Below are 20,667 nucleotides of genomic sequence, written 5' to 3' on the forward strand. Positions count from 1 at the left end.
CGAAACGCTGGAAGTTACAAAAGTCCGATTCGCGCCGAGCATCAGAAAAAAATTATAAAAAATTTTTCAAATTTTTTATTTTGAATTCCTGTTCCTCTATGATTCGAAGGTTACCCTAAGGTATATTTTCTGATAATTTTATTCAAAAATTCCAAAAACTGACGTACAGAGCACGAGTTGAAGTGAAAAACGGATTAAAATCGACTGTTTCAAAAAAGTAAGTTTTTTGGCTTTAATTTTTAAACTAAAAAAGTTACAACTTTTTGTCTTAAGAAAAAAAGATGCGCAATCAAATTTTACATCCATATATATCTTTTGAAAATTAAAATTCGAAAATTTTTCTAAAGCCTCCAGGGGACTTCGTTTTCGCACGAAAAAATTTTAATGTGCCCTTATTGCATCCGGACCCACAATTTAGCTTCAAAATCAGCCATAGAATACAAAGCAAAATTTATTTTTATAATGTCACCCGAAGAGCATGTTTTATAGGATCCCGCAAAACCCAATTAGCGAGAAATTTGGATTTGGCAAGCTGCTGAAGCTAATCATGAATAAAGCCCGAATAAAAATTCTTCGACTTGAGTTCGACTTGAATTGCCCCCAATCAAGACATGCTGAAGTCGAAAAATTCGACTTGAGCCGGTCTCAGTTTTGAGACGGAGTCAGACTTCAATTTATGTCTTGGAAACAAGTTTTTATGTCTTGAAGACATAAATTTATCTCTTGAGTCGTATTTTTATGACTCCAACACGTGCGGTATATAACTTCGAGCGTCTACCTGCCCTAACAAAAAGGTTATTTCTAACAGTCATAAAAGCTAATATTTGTTAATGGTTAAACAATCTTGTATATTTTTATACAATATATATATATATATATATATATATATTAAATCAACTTATTTATGGTTTGTTATTTGTATTATACTTTTTTGACAATGATATCGAAAATGCTGTTTGCTTTTACGTATTTCTAACGCCTTAGGAGATCCTTCTAGAAAGTTACAATTTTTATTATTTTGAAGAAAATTTCACACGTTCCGACTCACCGTGCCTGAATTTTTAAATTAAAAAAAAACTAAATTAATAATCTCAAATTTTTCATTCGTGAATTTTAATCTCATTTATGAGCCAAAAAAGTTTCGATATCTCAGCCAAGACTAGGCTCGCCTTGAGTCAAGTAAACGTCGTCTTAGCCAAGACAAGACTTGACTTGAGACATATAAACGCCGTTTTATCTCTCGTGGTGATAAAAGTAAGACAAAGGCCTATGTCTGGACCCAGTTTCGAGACCCAGCCAGGCATCGATGTCTTGGAGACGAACTTAAGACATAAACAAGTCGAACTCAAGTCGAAGCATTTTTATTCGGGAGGGGTTTAAAATTTCATTAAATATAAAAATATTGGGTTAGAATTTCATGTATTTATCTTTTTCAATTAAAAATTTATCTATTCTGCTTAAAAGTTGTCTTTTTTTCGGTACAAAATTAATTTTTGTGATTGAAAGTTTCTTCTTTCCCAAGAGAAAGACAATTTTTAAACTACACATTTAAATATGTGGTTTTTCAACATCTTTTTTTATAAACAGTTAATCTATTTGTTGGAAAATTCAAGTTTCTGGTTAAAATTTTAAATATTTCATTGGAAATTTATTTTATTTGCTTGGAAACCTATTCATCTAAATGAAGATTACTCTATAGATGAAAATTCATCTTTTTGGTTGAAAATTTAACAGTTTCTTGACAAATTTATTTTATTTGGTTAAAAACATATTTTTCCAAATTAAAATTAAACTCCATTCCATTTATTGTTAAAAATTTATCTTTTTGGTTGAAAATGATCTATTATATTTAAAATTTGTCTTTTTTAGTAGAAAGTTCATATTCTGGGTTGAAAATTAAACAGTTTGTTTAAATTTGTTTTCTTCGTCTTGAACGTGCATGATTTTAATTAAAAGTTAATTTATGTGATTAAATATTTAACAAATTTAGTTAAAAATTCGTATTTGTTGTTGAAAATGAATGTCTTTATTAAAAATATAGCAATTCCATTATTTTTCTAGGGAATTGTAGAAGATTTACTTTTGATTAAAATTTATATTTCAGTTTTTAAAATTCAACCGAAATGTTTTCGGGATAAAAATTTAATTATTTTCATGAATATTTATTCACCTTTTTGGTTTTATAATTTATCTATTTTTGTGGAAATTACAATTTTTTGCATGAAAATGCAAGCTTTTGGTTGAAGATTCAATCTTTTTGTTGAAGAGTGATCCTCTTTGGTTGAAAATTCAACTATTCCGTAGAATCTGTACTTTCCGTTTATGGCATTGAAAACTCAAACTAAAATCTTTTTCAGATCAAAATTTAAGTTTTTTTTGTTGTTGAATTATTGAATTATTGAAAATTTGTTTCTTTAAATGATGGTTAATCTCTTTGGTTGAGAATTTATTGATTTTCTTTGAAAAACTTAATTTATTTCGTTGAAATTTTGACAATTTTTTTGGAAATAGATATTTTTTAATTAAAAATTAAATCTGCGTAGGTAAAAGTTTTATTGCTTCTTGAAAATACATTTTTTTAAATGAAGGTCAATCAAACAAATTAATTCTCAAAGATATATGTAATAGTTATTATTTTAACTAAGAATGATTTTAATTTTAAAAGAAAACAGTTAAATTTAATCAAAAACAAAAAATTGCCCAAGAAAATACTTGAATGTTGAACTAAGATTTGTGTTATAAATTTTTTCAGCCAAAAAGATAAACAAAAATATGATAGCAACACTTTTTTATTAAAAAGAATGAACTTCTAACTAAACATATTTGGTTTTTTCTATAGCGTTCTATTATTTTAGTTAATATTCATGCGAAAAAAACTTGGAAAAGGGGAAAATCGGGGCGTTTGTTCAAAACAGGGGGAAAAAGGTGAATTGTTTAAAAGAGAAAAAATATTTTGAAAAATTAGGTAAAACGAATTTTTTTAACATAAAAAATAAGCATGATAATCACGAAAAACGGTACACTATATTATAAAAACTTTATATTTTTTAAGATAAAATATTCCTATTCATTAATTTCATTATATATTATTACCTAGTAATTTCCTATTGAATAAATAATAATTTTGTGAAATGCTATAAATTCATTTAAGGTTACTTAAACAAGACTCGATTGCTTCACAGAATTAACTTTGTTCATAGCAATGAGATTGCAATTTTTTGGAAGTTACAAATAGACTGAATACGCAAATTGATTAATTTCTGTGAATATAAGACAAGTAAAACGCACATTCGTCTTCCTTATTTATCATTTCTTAATATTATAATCGTAAACAATTTAAATATTGATAATAACTACTGCTTTAATAACAAGAGTATGCTAGAATCTTGAAACCAATTGAATAAATCAATAAATTATTATTACCGCATTACACATAGTTTTTTAGCAATAATGATCATTGGGATCCCAATAGGAGTAATGAACGATAATATACATTTTTGAAAGTTTTTAGTTGTTTGTTTTACTGTTTCACAATTTGAGCATACAAATAAGACATAGAATTTGTTTTTTATACAAATTTATTATTTGTATGAGCTTACTAACTTTAGTTAGTTAACACCCGACATTTAGCGTTGCTATAAATAATTTCAGACAAAGAATATAAAGTTTTCATCTTCTTTTCATGGAAAAATTTATCTGACATTTTATATTTATTAAAAAAGCTCACTAGTTTGATATAACTGCAAAATAAGACAAAAAATTTAATGTATATTTGTTATCAATATTTTAAAATGAAAAAGACAACATTTATCTTTTTTGCATAAAAAATCACTATGTCTATTATTTATAGCATTTTCTTTTTATACGTTATAAGCTTAAAAAATTTGTTTATCTAAAAATTTATGTATCTTCTGAAACGATAAAGAATAAGAAATAGAAAAATTATCGTTCCTTTTCCCCAGTAAAAAACGAATTACCCTTAGATCCTATGGAAAAGTGATCGCCCCAATAAAAATGCTTCGACTTGAGTTCGACTTGAATTGCTGTGACATGCTCAGGTCGAACTTTTCGACTTCAGCATGTCACAGTTTTGAGACGGAGCCAGAATTCAATTTATGTCTCGGAGACAAGTTTTTATGTCTTGAAGACATAAATTTATATCTTGAGTCGAATTTTAATGGCTCCAGCACGTGCGGTTTATAACTTTGAGCGTATACCTGCTCTAGCATAAAGGGTAATTCGAATAGTCATAAATATATATATATTGAATCAACTTATTTACAGATTGTTATCTGTATTATACTTGTTTGACGATGATACCGGAAATGCTGTTTGTTTTACGTATTTCTAACGGCCTGGCAGATCCCCCCGATTCTGAATTTTTTAATTAAAAATAACTAATTTAATAATTACAAATTTTTCATTCAACAATTCTAATCTCATTTATTGAGCCGAAAAAGGTTCGATAATCTCAGCCAAGAAAAGGCTCGTCTTGAGTGAAGTAAACATCGTCTTCGCCAAAACAAGGCTCGACTTGAGAAAAAGTAAATGCCGTTTTACCTGCCGTGACCATAAAAGTAAGACGAAGGCTTATGTCTCAAATCAGTTTTGAGACGCAGCCATATATCGATTCTTTGAAGACGAATTCAAGACATAACCAAGTCGAACTCAAGTCGAAGCATTTTTACTCGGGAATTAAAAATTTGAGAATTTTTAGAATAAAGATTGTCGGTAACCGTGGTATAATATTGTTGTTTGTAATTTAATTTCCGTGTATTTGTTTTTTTGCATGTGCTTCCTTCTAAAGATTATCATTTGTTGATAAATTTAACGATTTTGTTAAAACACTATAATTTTTGTTTGAAAATACACCTTTTTTGGTTGAAAATTCTAATATTTTCAAGGAACATTACTTTTTGCTTAAAATTCATATTTTGATATAGAACAGTTAAACTGAAATTTTTTCTTGAGGAAAATTAATTTTTTTAAGTTGAATTTTGGATTTTAGATTAAATCTGTTTGAGTAGAAAGTCCATATTTCTCGAAAAAACATTCAAGTATTTAATTAATCATAAATCTTAATTACTTACGAATTTAATTATTTTGTTTGAAAACTAAACCATTTTTTTGTTAAAACTCATACTTTTTAAATAAAATTTAACAGGGTAAGTAAAAGTTTAAGTGCTTCTTGAACTATAAATAAATAAGTGCAATATTTGCCATTTTAACCAATGATGATTGTAATTTAAATATAAAACACTTAAATTCAACCAACAATATCAAATTTTTAAATAAAATAGTTGAGTTTCAAGCTAATCATTGTGTATTTAATTTTTTAGCTACAAAAATCAATTAAGAAGGAAAAGAAACAATTTTTTAATAAAATACTTCAAGTTACAACAAAATAAATAATTTTTTGAGAAAAATAATTTGTTAACAGAAATCTTTAAAATTTAAACAAAAATATGCATTCTTATCCAAAGAAGAATAATTCTTTGGCAAAAGAGAAATTTTTTCAGGAAAATACACAAATGAATTTTCAGACAAATAGTAGAGTTTTTTACAATATGAATTTCATATAAAAAATATAACGGTAAAATTTTCAATTAAGAAGAATGAACTTCTCACCAAGAATATTAGATTTTTTTTTATTGGGACCTATTGGTTAGAATGTATGAATGAGACCCTAGTCAGAAGAGACAAAAGAAACCACAGAAACCTGAGAGCCTGCATGAAAAAATGCATGGACGTGAAAGAAGCTAGAGAAGTATGCTAGGATAGAAAAGTGTGGCGGAAAATAGTGAAACCCCTTCGTTCGCATTGACGTTAAATGCGTCAACATTTTTCGTGCCCTGTGTACCCTTTACGACATCGTTACGACATATTTACGACAACTTTACGACATCCTATGTCCATGTCGTTTCGGTGTCCTTACGATAGCGTAAAGACATCATCAGATCATACGACTTATTTACGATATCGTAAAGACACCTTAACGACATGGACATAGGATGTCGTAAAGTTGTCGTAAAGATGTCGTAACGATATCGTAAAGACGTCGCCAAATTTTGTGCCCACTGGGTTCCTATTAAACTCTCTCCGATTTTGCATTCAAGTCTTACTCTGGGGTTTTTGGGCTCGCTGAATCCGAATTTGAAGTCAAAATTGAAAAATTCAAAATGGCGGAACTAATATGGTGGACGAAAACCCCCCCAAAAAAAACCGTCTCGATTTGGATTAATCTCGGTTTTTACGGATTTTTGAGGTCGCTGAATCAGAGTTTGAAGTCAAAATTCGAAAATTTGAAATAGCGGATATTTTCATTCGCCATTTTAAATTTTCGAATTCTTATTTCACTTTCGGATTCAGCGACCACAAAAGCCGGAAAGTACCTAGATTTATCCAAATCTAGCCGTTTTTTGTGATTTCGTCCGCCGTATTGTATCCGTATTTGATCCACGAGCATTCTAGATTCTTTTCAAAATCCTTTATTTCCTTCCTCACTTCAATCCCTTCCCTATCGAGTCAGTCACGCCTACCCCGAAAGGGAAACGGCTTAATAATGTAATAATAATGAAAAAATTATTATTACCGCCTTACATATATTTGATTTATATTATTAATTGACTTATTTATTTATCCTGTACTATCCAATAAGTATCAAAGTAGCTACTCAAACGTACTAAGAAGCGGTTCGTTAACACCTAATATTTACCTTTGTTATAAATAATTTTCGACTATGAATATAAAATTTAAATCCTCTTTAGTTGAAAAAAGTTGTCTTAAATTTTATATGTATTAAAATAACTCACTAGTTTTACGTAAATGCAGAATATTTTCAATAATTTTCATTCATATTTGTTATAAATATTTTAAATTGAAAAAAATAATATTGATATTTCTTTCGGAAAAAATTGACTGGGTTTAATATGTGTAGAATTCGCTTTTCATAAATATAAACTTAAACAAAATTTAAAACTAAAAAAGTATGTATCTTTTTAAATAAACAGAAATAGAAAAATTAATGACCACTTTCTTAAGGAAAAAAACTCATTGCCTGTTGATTTTTTTTCCATTGCTTGTGCTGATCCTAAAAAAAATTATTATATTTTAATTTTATTTTTAACTATTAAAATCAATTTTACAAAATTTACATCTAGAAATTTGTTAATAGAAGGCATATTAAGCTTTTCTATTTGCCAACATAAGTTATTTATAGCAAGGAAAAATGTTAACTCTTAGTAATATTTTGTTGTAGGATCAGTGTAAAAAACGATTATGATACATATGAGGTGAGAAAATAATTTTTTCTCCAAAGAAAAATGTAAATTTTCATTTTCTTAAACTAGGTTATTCATCATTCAGCTACTTATCATGATTTATTTATAAAAATGATGAATAATACTTGTTACCAATATTAGTTATTTTATTAAATCCTTTGAGATACTTTAGGATAAATCAGGCAGCAACAAATATTCCCCCAAAAACAAATTAAATTTTTTTTTTTTAATATATTTTTACAACAAGAGATAATAAAAATTCGCAGGGCATTTATGTTTAAACAACTATTGCCTTTTCATTTTTTTAATCTCTTATGTCGTTTTCCAACGATTTTTTTCATTTTTAATCTTCGTCCATACGATTAAAAGGAAATGTACTCGTCTCGTTTAAAAATATTATTAGATCCTTTTTTTTAAACAACTTTTCTCTATTCATTTGTTTTTTTACCTGATGTCCTTTTTTAACAGATTGAATTTTTTATTTTGAATATTATTTTTCGCGATTAAAACCAGAACTACAAGTTGCATTAATTAAAATTATTCAAATTTCTCATTATTAATTATAATTATTAATAAGAAATTGAAATAAAATTTCTCTGTTTTTCGGAAGACCCACATTTGTATATTCATTTTTCCATAGCTTGTGTCGTGTCTTCGAACAACAGTTTTTGTTTATTTTTAATTAAATTTTTTATTATTAAAACAAAAGCCAAACATCCTGTGAAAAGTGAATAATAAAAAAATTGTAGATATTTTTTTGATCCACAATTTTGGTTGATAAAAAAATCTTTTTTTTTTGAAATTTAACTACTTTGTTGAAAAAAACAAATATTAACTGAAAACTCAACTCTTATATGTTTAGAAGAAAATTTCTTTTTCAGTAAAAAATGCAACTATTTGGCTGAAAATTCATGTATTCTGTTACAAATTAATCTTTTTCAGTCAAATATTAATTTTTTTGATTGAAAATCCATGGCTTTGTGCTAATGATTAGTTTTTCATTTAAAAATAATTTTTCAACTAAAGATTTCATGATATCCTACTTGTCTGAAGATCAACCTGGTTTAGTTGAATATTGTACTATTTTTTCGAAAACTGTTGTATTGTAATGAATCTTTGTCTTTTGTAGTGACTAATTCACTTTTTTCGTTGGAAATTAAAATAATAGGGGTTCATAATTTCATTAAATATCAAAATATTTGATTGTAAAATCAGGTATTTATCTTTTGTAATTGAAAATTCATCTATTCTGCTTAAAAGTTGTACTTGTTGGTAAAAAATTAATTTTTGTGATTAAGAAATCCTTTTTTTAAAGAGAAAGACAATTTTTCAAACTACAAATTTAAATACCTGCTTTTCCAACATTTTTTTTATAGACAGTTAATCTATTTGTTGGAAAATTCATATTTTTTGTTGAAATTTTAACTATTTAATTGAAAATTTATTTTATCTTTTTGAAAACTTATTCCTCTAACTGAAGATTACTCTACTCTATTGTCTTTTTTTTATAAAAGATTAACTTTCTTGGCTGAAAATTCAACTATCAGTATGAAACTTCTATTAAAAGTTACAATATTTGGTTAAAAAATCATGTTTTTTTTTTAAATTATTCTATTTAGGTAGAATATTGAAATTTTGGGTTAAAATTATATTTCTTGGTTAAAAATTGTATTTTCTTAAAATTTTAAATTACTGTTATCATCTACAAACTTAACCGTTGCATTTTTTGTCAAATTTGTTTGTATACATATTTAACTTTTTCGATTAGAAATTTATCTTCTTAGTTGAATATTTAACAATTTCGCTAAAATTTATTTTATTTGGTTCAAAACAATTTTCTAACGTAACAGGAAATTTCATTATATTTATTGTTTGAAAATTTATCTTTTTTTAGTAGAAAATCATCTATTTTATTAAAATTTATATTTTTCTAATATAAAATTCATCTTCTGAGTTAAAAATTCAACTGTTTGTTTAAAATGTTATTTTATATAGAATAGGCAAGATCTTATAACTGAATTGTGTTTCCTCTCCCTTCTCTCTTGTCCTTCATTAAAAGACTTTTCTAAGTAGTCCAGTATTCGAGGCGACAATTTTTGCTAATTCTTGTTAAGATAAAAGTTTCTGTTTTTCAATTATTTAAAATACTTGACATATCCCACTTATTTTAAGGCAATATTGGAATTTTCGATTCTTTTCATATTATATTTGATAGATAAAATTAAAAGAACAAGTACTATCAAAAAATGTTTAAGAAATCTTTTGTATGACTTTCTAAGAGCTATATAATTACTTTTCGAAAGTTTTCCCCCTTATACAGTCCTTTAAATGTTTGTTGATTTTTGAAATTAATTTTTCTCGAGTATCGCTGAAACGCTCAGCTTACTACTTTAGCATATTACAAGTTTTGTAATTACCGTTTACTGAAAGGAGTGTGAATTCAATATCCTTGTTGGAAATTGATATTGCAACCATTAGAATTTATTTATTTCTATTTCCTCTTTCAGAAAGATCACAGCAGGGATGCCTAAAACTTCCATGTGTGGGGGAATCCTCGAAGGAATCTAAATCTTCTCGTATCGTGCTTACACTTAAGTCATACTTTAATGGAAAAAGTGAGGTTTCATTTACGGAAGGAGAGCGCATTAACGTAGGTCTACATCGACTAAAAGGAGATGATTATATCACTGGAATATATTCAGCAGCAAGAGGTATGAATTTTCCAGTGTATAAAGTTCCTCCCTACAATGAAATATTCAGGATGGTTGATGGCGTACCAAGCCCAATGACTCTTGACGAACATCAGTCTCCCATAGCCCTTCCTTTTGACCTCGCGCCTTTTAAAACTCTTAAAGCCAGAGTTACACTGCCACAACCACAGCATTCGCAGCATCCGCAGCCTCCTATGCAAGCGATGCCCAACCACCCGCCGCCTTCGCAGTCTCCTATGTCAGGGAATCCCAACCTAATGTCGCATCCACCGCCTCGTATGTCAGGGAATCCCAACCTAATGTCGCAACCACCGCCTCGTATGTCAGGGAATCCCAACCTAATGTCGCATCCGCCGCCTCATATGTCAGGGAATCCCAACCCACTGTCGCAATCACAGTCTGGTATGCCAGGGAATCCCCACCTAATGGGGCGTCCGCAGCCTGGTATGCCAGGGAATCCCCACCAAATGGGGCGTCCGCAGCCTGATATGCCAGTGAATCCCAACCTAATGGGGCGTCCGCCGCATTTCATACCAGGGAGTCCCGACTCAATGTCTTCGGACGGTTCTATACTAGAGAGTCCCGACCTACATCCGCAGATGGGCTACCACCCTGGGATGGGGGGGAATGCACCAAATCCGCATGCATACAACTACCCTCCTCAAGCAAATAATAATTTCCACTATGGTCAAGGTATGTAATTTTGAAGATCACGAATTCCGCTCAACAGGTTCAGAAGTCCCTCTTCTATTAGAATTAAATGCATATCAAATTATGTTTCGCAATTTCTTTCGATTTTTTAATAATTGTGTAACAACACATTCATTTTTGAAAGATTTTCATTAATATTTTACTTATAAATTCAAGAAATAAAGTATAATTTTATTTATATATGACATTCCTACATACACTATAGCCTATACAGAGAGTGGTGAAAATGATTGACTGTACTTTTTCTCCCTCTTTACTCTTTTTCCTTTGTTCTATAACTGTATTAAGACGATCACACTGATTTTTCGAAACATACTTATTTCACTCAAGTTTACTTTTTTGTGTTTAATTCTTAAAGTTCTTTTATTAATTCAATAAATAAAGACATTAGGTTATACATTGCTGTGTTTCTTTAAATTTCGGATCTGTTTCAACTCTAGTTTATAGTGATTTATGGTGTCGAGTAAAAATTAATGCAGTTAGATTAGAATTGCTTAAGACATTTCAAAATACGATAATTTCCCAGTTCAGTTAATTATTCAGACAATATTTGTGAACATGATAAGGCTCAATAGTTAATAATATGATTAGCTTGACAGTTATTAGCTTTGATACAAATGTCTTTGGTTAACTTTTTTTTGGTATCCTGATTGGTAAAGAATTCTTCGAATTAATTTTTAATTTCTTCGATATCAGCATTAAATTAAATTAATTAATTATATTATTAAAGGGTGACGAAAAAAAATTTTTTTAATATCTCCTTATTACAGATCAGTTATAACTACATGTGCTTATAAAATCGCTATTTTTACGCCATTAATTTAAGCATTTAAAAAAATAAAAATTCAGTGTCACACGATGAAAAGCTAATTTACGGAAAATTTTGTAGAACTATAATAATAGGCAAATACTTATCGACGCGCTGGGGCGACGTCAATTTTGTTCAAGACAGACTTATATCTTAAAAGATCGTTATATTTTTAAAGAATGTTAGATTTAAACGGCTTTGAATGACCAATTTGTCAATTGAAAAGTGTTTAATGCTCCCATTTCACAAAAATAAATTATTGAGCTTTTGACTTCAAAAATTTAAGCTTTAAGTTTGAAAACTTTAAAATTAAAAAATATTCCACTTTGAATGTTTTAATTTGTATTTCAGTTCTTATAACTTCAAGTTGTAAAATTGGTGTGTTCTGGACTTTGAATCTATGAATTTCAGTGATCATGACCAGTTACTTCTTAATTGTTCAATTTTAATTTGCAGTCGAAAGTTGTTCTTTTTCGACCTGGGATGATAAATATTGAGAACATCGCGAATACATAATTTTAAATGACATATATCACGTTGAATCGATTGCTTTATACCTGAAAATACTACAAACGTAAGGTTCCTTTCTGTTTAATAAGGATTAATCATAATTGTATTTTAATATGTCTTCATTTAAAATTACCATATTGCAATATTCTAAATATTTGTCATAGTAGGCCGAAAAAGAGACAACTTTTTTGCAGCGGGACCTGTAAATTCCTGTAGAATCTTGTAGTTGTAAATTCTTGTAAACATAAAAACTACAATATAATACAACAATATACAAGAAAGTGCAAAGTTCGCCTAAATAATACAAAAAAGTTGTACTTTTCTGTAAATTTAATTGTAATTTATTGTAAGTATCAGTGAATTCCTTTATATTTTTAGTTTTGTGAATTTGTGTAAAAAAGTTTCTAGCAGGGCAATACATGAATCTTATGCCATTTTTTCCGCAGGATTGCACTTTTGTGGACAAAATTCTGTCTAATAAACCATTTTTGTTGGATTTTAATGTTTCTTATTGTATCGACTGTCAGGCTATCATACAATGTGTCCGTGTACAACAATTGTTCCCATAATTAACTGTTTCTTTAATTAGCAAAGTATCATAGCAAATGGTAATTTAAAATGCATTTTTAGTCAAGTTTGCTAAGAAAATAGAGTCTGTGATTGGAAAATTGGTCAAGATCAGTGATTAAGTATAAAAATAAATATTTGTTGTTGCATAATAAATAAATAAAATAATAAATAAAATTATAAAATTATAAATAAATCATAAAGGCATGGCTGTATTTAATTGTAATGATCTTAATCATTTCCCTGATATAATTTTAAAAGATGGAAAAATTTGATGAAAACCAGTTAATATTTGCAGTAATCAAGCAAATCTTTAAGTTCATGCAAAATGACAAAAACTGTCAACTGGCATTGGAGCTATCAACCGATTTTCATTAAATTTGTTTTCATTTCCTTATAAATAGATTAGGAAATTGATTGAACTAATAACATTTTAATCCATTTTAATTTTTCTTAACCGCTTCTAAATATCTGACAATGCAAAGGTCGCTTTAAGCGTGCAACCGCCCGCATGACCGGCATTCAAGTATCCCCCGTGGGTTCCAGTATTGGGAAAAAATTGTAGGGTGGCGGCCCTGCCCCTTCCGGAAAACTGTAAAAAAATGTGGGAAAAGCTAAACTTTGCCACAGAGTCAGCATGCTCCTAATCTATAATGAAAAAAAATAATAAAAAAAAACATTAAAAACACACGAAACACATAAAAAAACTTGCAAAGCCATTTTCTTGCATGTCCTTTTATTAAAAAGTCATTTGAAACTTCAGTTATTTTAGCTATTTCGATCGATGTTAAAACTAAGAAACAATTGAATTACTTTGCATATTCGTACTGCTCAATATGAATCAATTATGGTTCAATTTTGTTTTAATAATTTATGACGCTATTATTTCGCCCTAAATGGAACTTTATTACACCACTGATATTGTTTAAATTTGGTTCGTACTTTGAAAAATGTTATTATAAAAATATACACTGCAAGATTCTTCTTTAACTGCAATATTTTAATTCTTGTGGTGAATTATAGAATTTTCTGAACCTATGTGAATTCATGCTTTATTGCTTTCGTAATATTATATATAAATAACGATGCAAATTTTCTAACGATAAGGTGTTTGAAAAATGTCCTGCGCCAGTGTGTGTGTGTGTGTGTGTGTGTGTGTGTGTGTGTTTAACTTAAAAATTTTAACACCGGGCGGCATTTAGTTAATATAACTTAATGGAATATTAAAGTATATCGTTATTCATAATATTAAATCTTTAAGATTTTATGGAATTAGATACTTTGCGTGTATGAGTGAATTTTTCGTTTAAATATCAGAAACAGAACATCATATTATATACCAAATTTGTTAATTTTGACAACATGAATATTGGCTAATGTATTAAAAGATTTTCGATGACCAAACCAAGTCATACTATGTACAAGATTCATAAATATTTGTAACTTTTTTTAAAGAAAAGCTTTCTAATATTCGGAATGTAGCAAATATTGTATGCATGTATTATATCTATTCGTTATGATGGTATAAGTCAATTGCTGTGCTACATAAACATATGTAGTGTAACTAAATTATGATGTATATCCTTTACTTATTAAAAAAAAAAGATAAACAAGAAAAGAAAAGTTTTAACCTTCTTAGCACACACAGGGTCTCACAGATCCTATCCTCAAATTTCGCGTTGAATATCTCTTACGCATTTTCAAAATGGCGGGCCTTAAGCCCCCTGGCAGTAGTCTGGGGCCCGAACCATGATCTAGGAATACACGTCCTAGCCACACGCAACTAAAAAAAAGTTAACCAATAAGTAGCAACTCCACCACTTCTAGCTATATTGGATAAGTGAGCGCAGGAGAATGAAGTATATTTGAAAGGAAGAAAATACGATGGGCGAAGATTGTATGTAAAAAATAAACAAATTATATAGTTTATGAATAAATTAAATTAGTTTGAGAATAATGCAATTTTTAAGATTCCTAATTTAAAGTATTAACAAATATATAACATCTAACTTGTAATGTAGAAGAAATACTTAGAAATATGGATAACATAACCTCTGAATGCACCTGAGGAATTGTACCTTTTAAGGCGAATGAAATGAAGTATCATCACCTAAGGAGAAAAAAGAATATTGTTTTTGGGATCAAAGCAGAAATAAATAAATGCAAAATATCAATATCATATGCGGTATTATAATAATATCCGTCTTTCTTTACTCGATTGACACAATCGTCAGCTGCACAAATGTTTGGCATTGTTATCTGAAATAATATGTAATGGAATTAATTTTACAAGAGAAATAAACGTGCAATCATTAGACCATTAAGACTATATTTGTATTAATAATTCGTCTAATTTTTAACTAAAATTTTTCATGACTTTCTATTTTTAATTGTGCCCTTCCTTTTTTAGAAAAATATCGCGTGAAGAACTATTTATAAATGCATTTCGCAAAGTATAAAGTAGTGTGCAAAAACAAACTAAAATAACATTTTTCTTCGAGTATTATACTTTCCACGGCAAAACGTCTGAAAAAAGATGTGAATACGTACCTTCTTCATGTTTTAACAACAACAAAAGATGTTAACAACTCATTGGTTTCCCATTCAAAAATTTATCTGCATCATTGTAATACGGTTTCATTCATGTATTAAAAATGTGGAAATTAACTTAAAAAGTTATGTTTATAATGACAGCTACCTTGTACACTTACCAATATGTATAATGCAAATAATGCAACTTTAGCTTGCACGAAAATATTTATCCGCTCCGGATGGGCACTTTAGATTCACTTTAAAATTTGTATTTTCAATAGAAACACCACTACAATTTTCACAAAGTTAATCTTATCACGACGCGCTTTCACAAGCGGATGGCGTCAGCAGTGTCCGCTTCTTGCACTTTATTTGAATATTGAGAACTTTCACAGTTATTGACACTGATTTACAATGTAGCCATAATTCATGATTTCAAATCTTTTGAGTGAAGACCGAGACGCTAATGGTTGATATGGTAACCAAGATGGCTAGAAGTGGTGAAGTGCAAATTGGGTGCGAAATTGGGGGAGCTGATGGCTAGACCGTGTATTCTTAGATCATGACCCGAACTATGCGTTTCGATGCTCCTGTCGTACAACGCTTGAATTAGTAGGCTTTCGGAACTGTTCAAAGTAGGTGCATGTTCACTCAGACCCTGGTATGTACCAAACGTCGATTTTTCCAGAACGTTATTTTTACATCAAAAGTTCAAGTCAGCGTCGCCTAGTGCAGCACGGTGCACAAGGTGGTTGACCAAAGATGCATCAAAGGGCAAGGTGTGCATTGTATCCTTCTAAAAAACATGGCAAAACAAAATGGTTGTGTCATTGCTGCTAGTGCCCAATATATGATGAGCATCAAGCTTATATTTGTAGTGACTGCGCTGGAAATGAATAATTTTAACATAATTTTGATATTACGTATCCATTACAATCATATTTCTAGTGACTTTCAATTAAGATATAAAGATTTTCTAATACTTTTTGTCAAACATTAATTTTTTAACATTTTTTTTTCCATTTTTTGAGGATTTTTTTGATGTTTCAATATTTTTAAAAAGGCATTTTAACTACAGAGATTAATTCTACAACGTTTAAAAAATATCTGAGAATTTTTTTTAAGTTGATCGGATGAGTAGCCTGACAATGGTATACCGCGGAATAGTGCACATGGTCTCAAGGGCCCACAGTGGACTCCACCATTGAAAAATAGGTTTGTGTTACGAGGGTTAATAGAATGTGACAGGCTTAATTTTTTGTTTGTCAAATATCCGAAATCTTTTCTTTAAACCTCGCTGATATCTTTCTATACCCAAAGCGGCAATTTAGTTCTATCCCATCATCATTTTTTTGATTACGGATGGTTCCAGTTTACTTTGTTAAAATCAATTGCGACCTAAGTTTTACAAATTTGGATACATTACTATTATAATAGTGAATTTTTTATGAGCTTACTTTATTTTCATTTAGAGATTTAATTTTAGAAGTGTTTAGATATATTACATTCAACAGTCTTTAATCTTCTAATTAATACTAGACGGACAGAAATTTCAAGAAATTAATTCATGGAAGCGCTTGATTGCATAGCTGCAATTTTACGTGCATTAAGGTCTCAGACTCTATGATCTAAAAGCATAGAATTCGGGACCTGAGAGCAAAGTGACGTGAACCAATGCATGAAATTTTAAACTTTCTGCTTTGAAAGCAAGGGTTTCAGATCTTAGTTTTCGCCCCAAAGCGTCATGAAATCAAGGAGCAATGCCGTGAATCTAACTCCTGAAATTTTTTTGCTTGTAGCAGGAAATGTACGCGTACTAAGCGCGCAATTATGTATCCCGATTTTGATCTTCTAGCATTTAAAATATAAACAATTTCCAAATTCGTTATTGACTGACTTTTCAATCATTAAGTTAAATATATTTCTGATAAAATAGTTAATAATCATTCATATAGAATTGAAAGTGCTTAAAGGTAAAAAAATTTATAAAATTGCAGAATTTTAAATTCCAAGTAATTGAAATTGTCAAGTCAAATCTTTTGAAGTTGTAGGTATCTGTAATTTTATTTAGTGTAACTGCTATTCTCAAAGTGTTATTAATAAATTTGTCATGATGTGATTATGGTTTATTTATTTTACTGAGTTATCCTTTTTAAAATCCCTCCTATCCAAGTTTTAAATTACTCAAAGCTTTAAGGCGAAACGGTAGGTTTCACTGAGCACCTTAATGACTGCAGCGAAAACAATTAAAAAACTCGGAAATAAAGCCTAATGCCCTCTGGCTAATATAATTACAAACTCATACCCAAAAATCGGTAGTATTCCAGTCTAGCGTTTGTGGAAAAAAAATCAGCACTTTTCCAAATTTTTCAGGACAAAAACTCATTTGCTTGGGTCCCTTTCTAAAAATTTGTAAAATGCGAAATTTATCATACACCCACAAATTCCGATTTCATGGTCAAAAACTGTTTTATGGTAATTGTTTATTTTATCTCTGTGAAAATCACAAAACTGAAATCGAAAACATTGTAAGTTATCCTTTTATTTATTCCTTTAACTTTAGCGAATATAATGACATTTTTTGTATCCAATAATTTGTTTTTGTTAATATCATTAAAGTGAGTTGAATTCCGCGTGTAATAATCTCTTTTTGAATGATTCATTTTCTACCTATATTTCAAAACGAAAAGGTTTATTTTCTACTGAAGAATATAACTTTTCAGTAAATAAATATTTGATCAAAATAGCTTAATTTTTTAACCAAAGATGAACTTTTAACTAACATAATGAATCTGCAAGCAAAAAAATACCTTTTCAAATTTTAACACAGAAGTTTTATTAACTTACCAAAAAGACGAATTTTCAACAAGTGAAAATTTTTCAGTCAAGAAAAAAAAGTGTCATCCAAATTTATAAACTTTCACAAAAGAGTTAATATTGAATCAAACAGTTGCAGTTTAACCAATAAAGAAGAAATTTAAATTCAAAAAATTAGCTTTCTACCAATAAATACGACGTTTTAACTAAAACAGAATAAATTTTCAACAAAAAATGGAAAACTATCATATTCAGGTAGAAGTTAAATTAAAATGAAAAAAACGAATTTTCCACAAAATATTTAAATATTGAAAGATCCCAAAATAATTGAAAGCATGCAACAATAAACATTTTTTGAAACATAGCGTAGATTTTAGAAGATTCTGAACACAATATTTAGAAGGTTTCTAACTCTTTTGAAAAGCTTCAAAAGAATACAACAATTTCATCCAAATTCCCAGAAAAACTAAAAATTAATTTCTGGTTAAAAATCATTTTGAAAAATATTAAATTTTTTTTTAAATTTTAAAAATAGAATATGGAAGATTTTGAAGTAATTTTTTTTATTTTGCAAGATTTTCAAAAAATTGCAGGTAAAATTTAAGTCTCAAGAAAAAAACAAAATTGGCAATAGATTCCTGGAAAATTGTTTAATGATTTTTTTTCATTTTCGTTTTGAAAATATTTTATTCAGAGGTGGCGCAAGCCCCATGAAGTGTAACAGATATTTCCTATAAGAAAAAAAACTTTTTTATCAATTTTATTCATAATCGTTAAGATAAGGTACATCGAGTTGAAACCCAACATGTATTTTCAAGATTAGCAACAAAAAAGGAATGAAAACTTATTTTTCAAATATGACCCACATGTCTTTGTTTTATACACTAAAAAACCCCATACGTGAATAATTTCGAACCAGAAGTTAGCTATGCATATAGTCTGAAACTTGTAAAAAAATACAGTAATAGTTCTAGTAAAAAACCAAAAAAAAGTCCTGGATACCTCTCAGCAAAATCTCTAGGAATTTTATTCATTTTTTAAAACAATTAGATTGTTATGAAACACTGTGTCTTCATTATAAATAAAAGCCTTAGTCGGAAAGAAATTTCAAGTATAAAAATTTCAAGTATAACGTTTCAGTAGGCTATTGAGGAATTTTCAATATCTTTAGCAATTTCTTGTTTTGTAGAATATAAATATATAAAGAGGTTTATATCTAGGGCGTGGTCATCATAAATTCGCCCGCAATACCTGGGACCAGTACGTAAAGGCGAACGCTTGTATTTTCCTCCACGGCTACCTGGGTACCCTTGTCTTTCCAGTGTGCATGGAACGACACTAAATAAGAGTCAGAACTGAGCTATTTTGATAATTGTACCTTGAATTAAAAATACTGCAATAATCCTAGCGTATTAGTCGGAAAGAAATCTCAAGTACACAGCAGATTCCTCACGATTCCTCGCAGAACGAGTCTTCGACCATAAAACTGTATTTTTAAACAAGGCTAAAATTAATAAATTTGTATCCAAATACATAGTTTACTTCTCAACTAAAAAGATTAATTTACAACAAAATAAATGAATTTTCACAAAAATATTTTAAATAAGGAATTTTTAACCTAAAGGTGGGTTTCCCTATGGGTGACTGAAGTCGCGCTACTTGATTTTTGCAAAAAAGTCGCACGATTGATGAGTTCAAATACAAAATTTAGAAGCTTTCTTAACATTTCGAAAGGCTTGAAAGAAAAAACAAATTGTTGTCAAAATTCCTAGAAAAACTAAAAAATTTGAATAATTAATTTTAAAAATATTTTTAAAAATTTACAAAACATTCAAAATACAGTCTGGAAGATTTTTAGGCAATTTTTTAATTTTGTAGGATTTTCAAAAAATTGTTGGAAAACATCGAGTTCCAAGATAACAACATTTGCATTAGATTATATTAGAGTAAGTAAAAAATAAGTAAATTAAAGTAATAATAAGTAAATTAGATTAGATTAAGAGAATATTAAAAAAGATTTTATAATTAATTTGGATGTATAAATTAATATTTTTAGCTTAAAATTGTTTAAAATTATATAATTATAAGAATAGATAAATTTTTGGATATTCTGCTCTACATGTGTTCAGATAATATTTTAAAGTAACTTTCGTAAAAAAAATTGGTCAAGAAATAAAAAAGTAATGATTTTTGTTAATGAGTTTGTTAATGGCTTATTGACTTGATTATACAGGGTTTGTCCGGAAAGTAATAGGACTGAATTTCTTCCGCCGCGACTGTACTAGGCAGTCTGATAAGTACCTGAAAATCCTAAGAAATGGCATTAGTATTCACTAATGTGAACCATTTTCGTCGAGCTTGATCCTTCAAATGACGCCTGTCAAAACTTCAGCCATTTATGTTTACGCATTTAAAAGTTACAGCACTGAGAAGCGACTAGCCTCCGAATTTTTTTTAATATGGAAAAATCTGACTTTCGAGTTTTGATCAAACACTACTATCTTCGCAAGAAAACGATATCCGAGACCAAGGCCAAGCTGGATAAGTATTACCCGGACTCTGCAACGTCGAATGGAACGATTCATAAGTGGTTTACCGAGTTTCGTTGTGGCCGTACGAGCACAGTTGTTGCTGAACGATCTGGGCGCCCAAAAGAGGTCATTACACCAGAAAATGTCGAAAAAATCCATGATATGATGTTGAATGATCCCAAAGTGAAATTGAGAGAGGT

At 29.1% G+C, this 20,667-nt stretch overlaps 1 protein-coding gene across 1 annotated transcript in view; it reads left to right on the forward strand.

Annotated features, from left to right (window-relative positions):
• Nucleotides 1-20,667, forward strand: part of LOC117182892 (proline-rich protein 2-like) — a 72,745-nt gene that overhangs the window by 50,773 nt on the left and 1,305 nt on the right. The window contains exon 2 of the mRNA XM_033376007.1: nucleotides 9,788-10,684. Within this exon, the coding sequence (XP_033231898.1) occupies nucleotides 9,788-10,684 (897 nt within the window). The remainder of the gene's footprint in view (nucleotides 1-9,787; nucleotides 10,685-20,667) is intronic.

This window comes from Belonocnema kinseyi, chromosome 2 (assembly GCF_010883055.1).
Source record: "Belonocnema kinseyi isolate 2016_QV_RU_SX_M_011 chromosome 2, B_treatae_v1, whole genome shotgun sequence".
Taxonomy (NCBI): Eukaryota; Metazoa; Arthropoda; class Insecta; order Hymenoptera; family Cynipidae; genus Belonocnema; species Belonocnema kinseyi.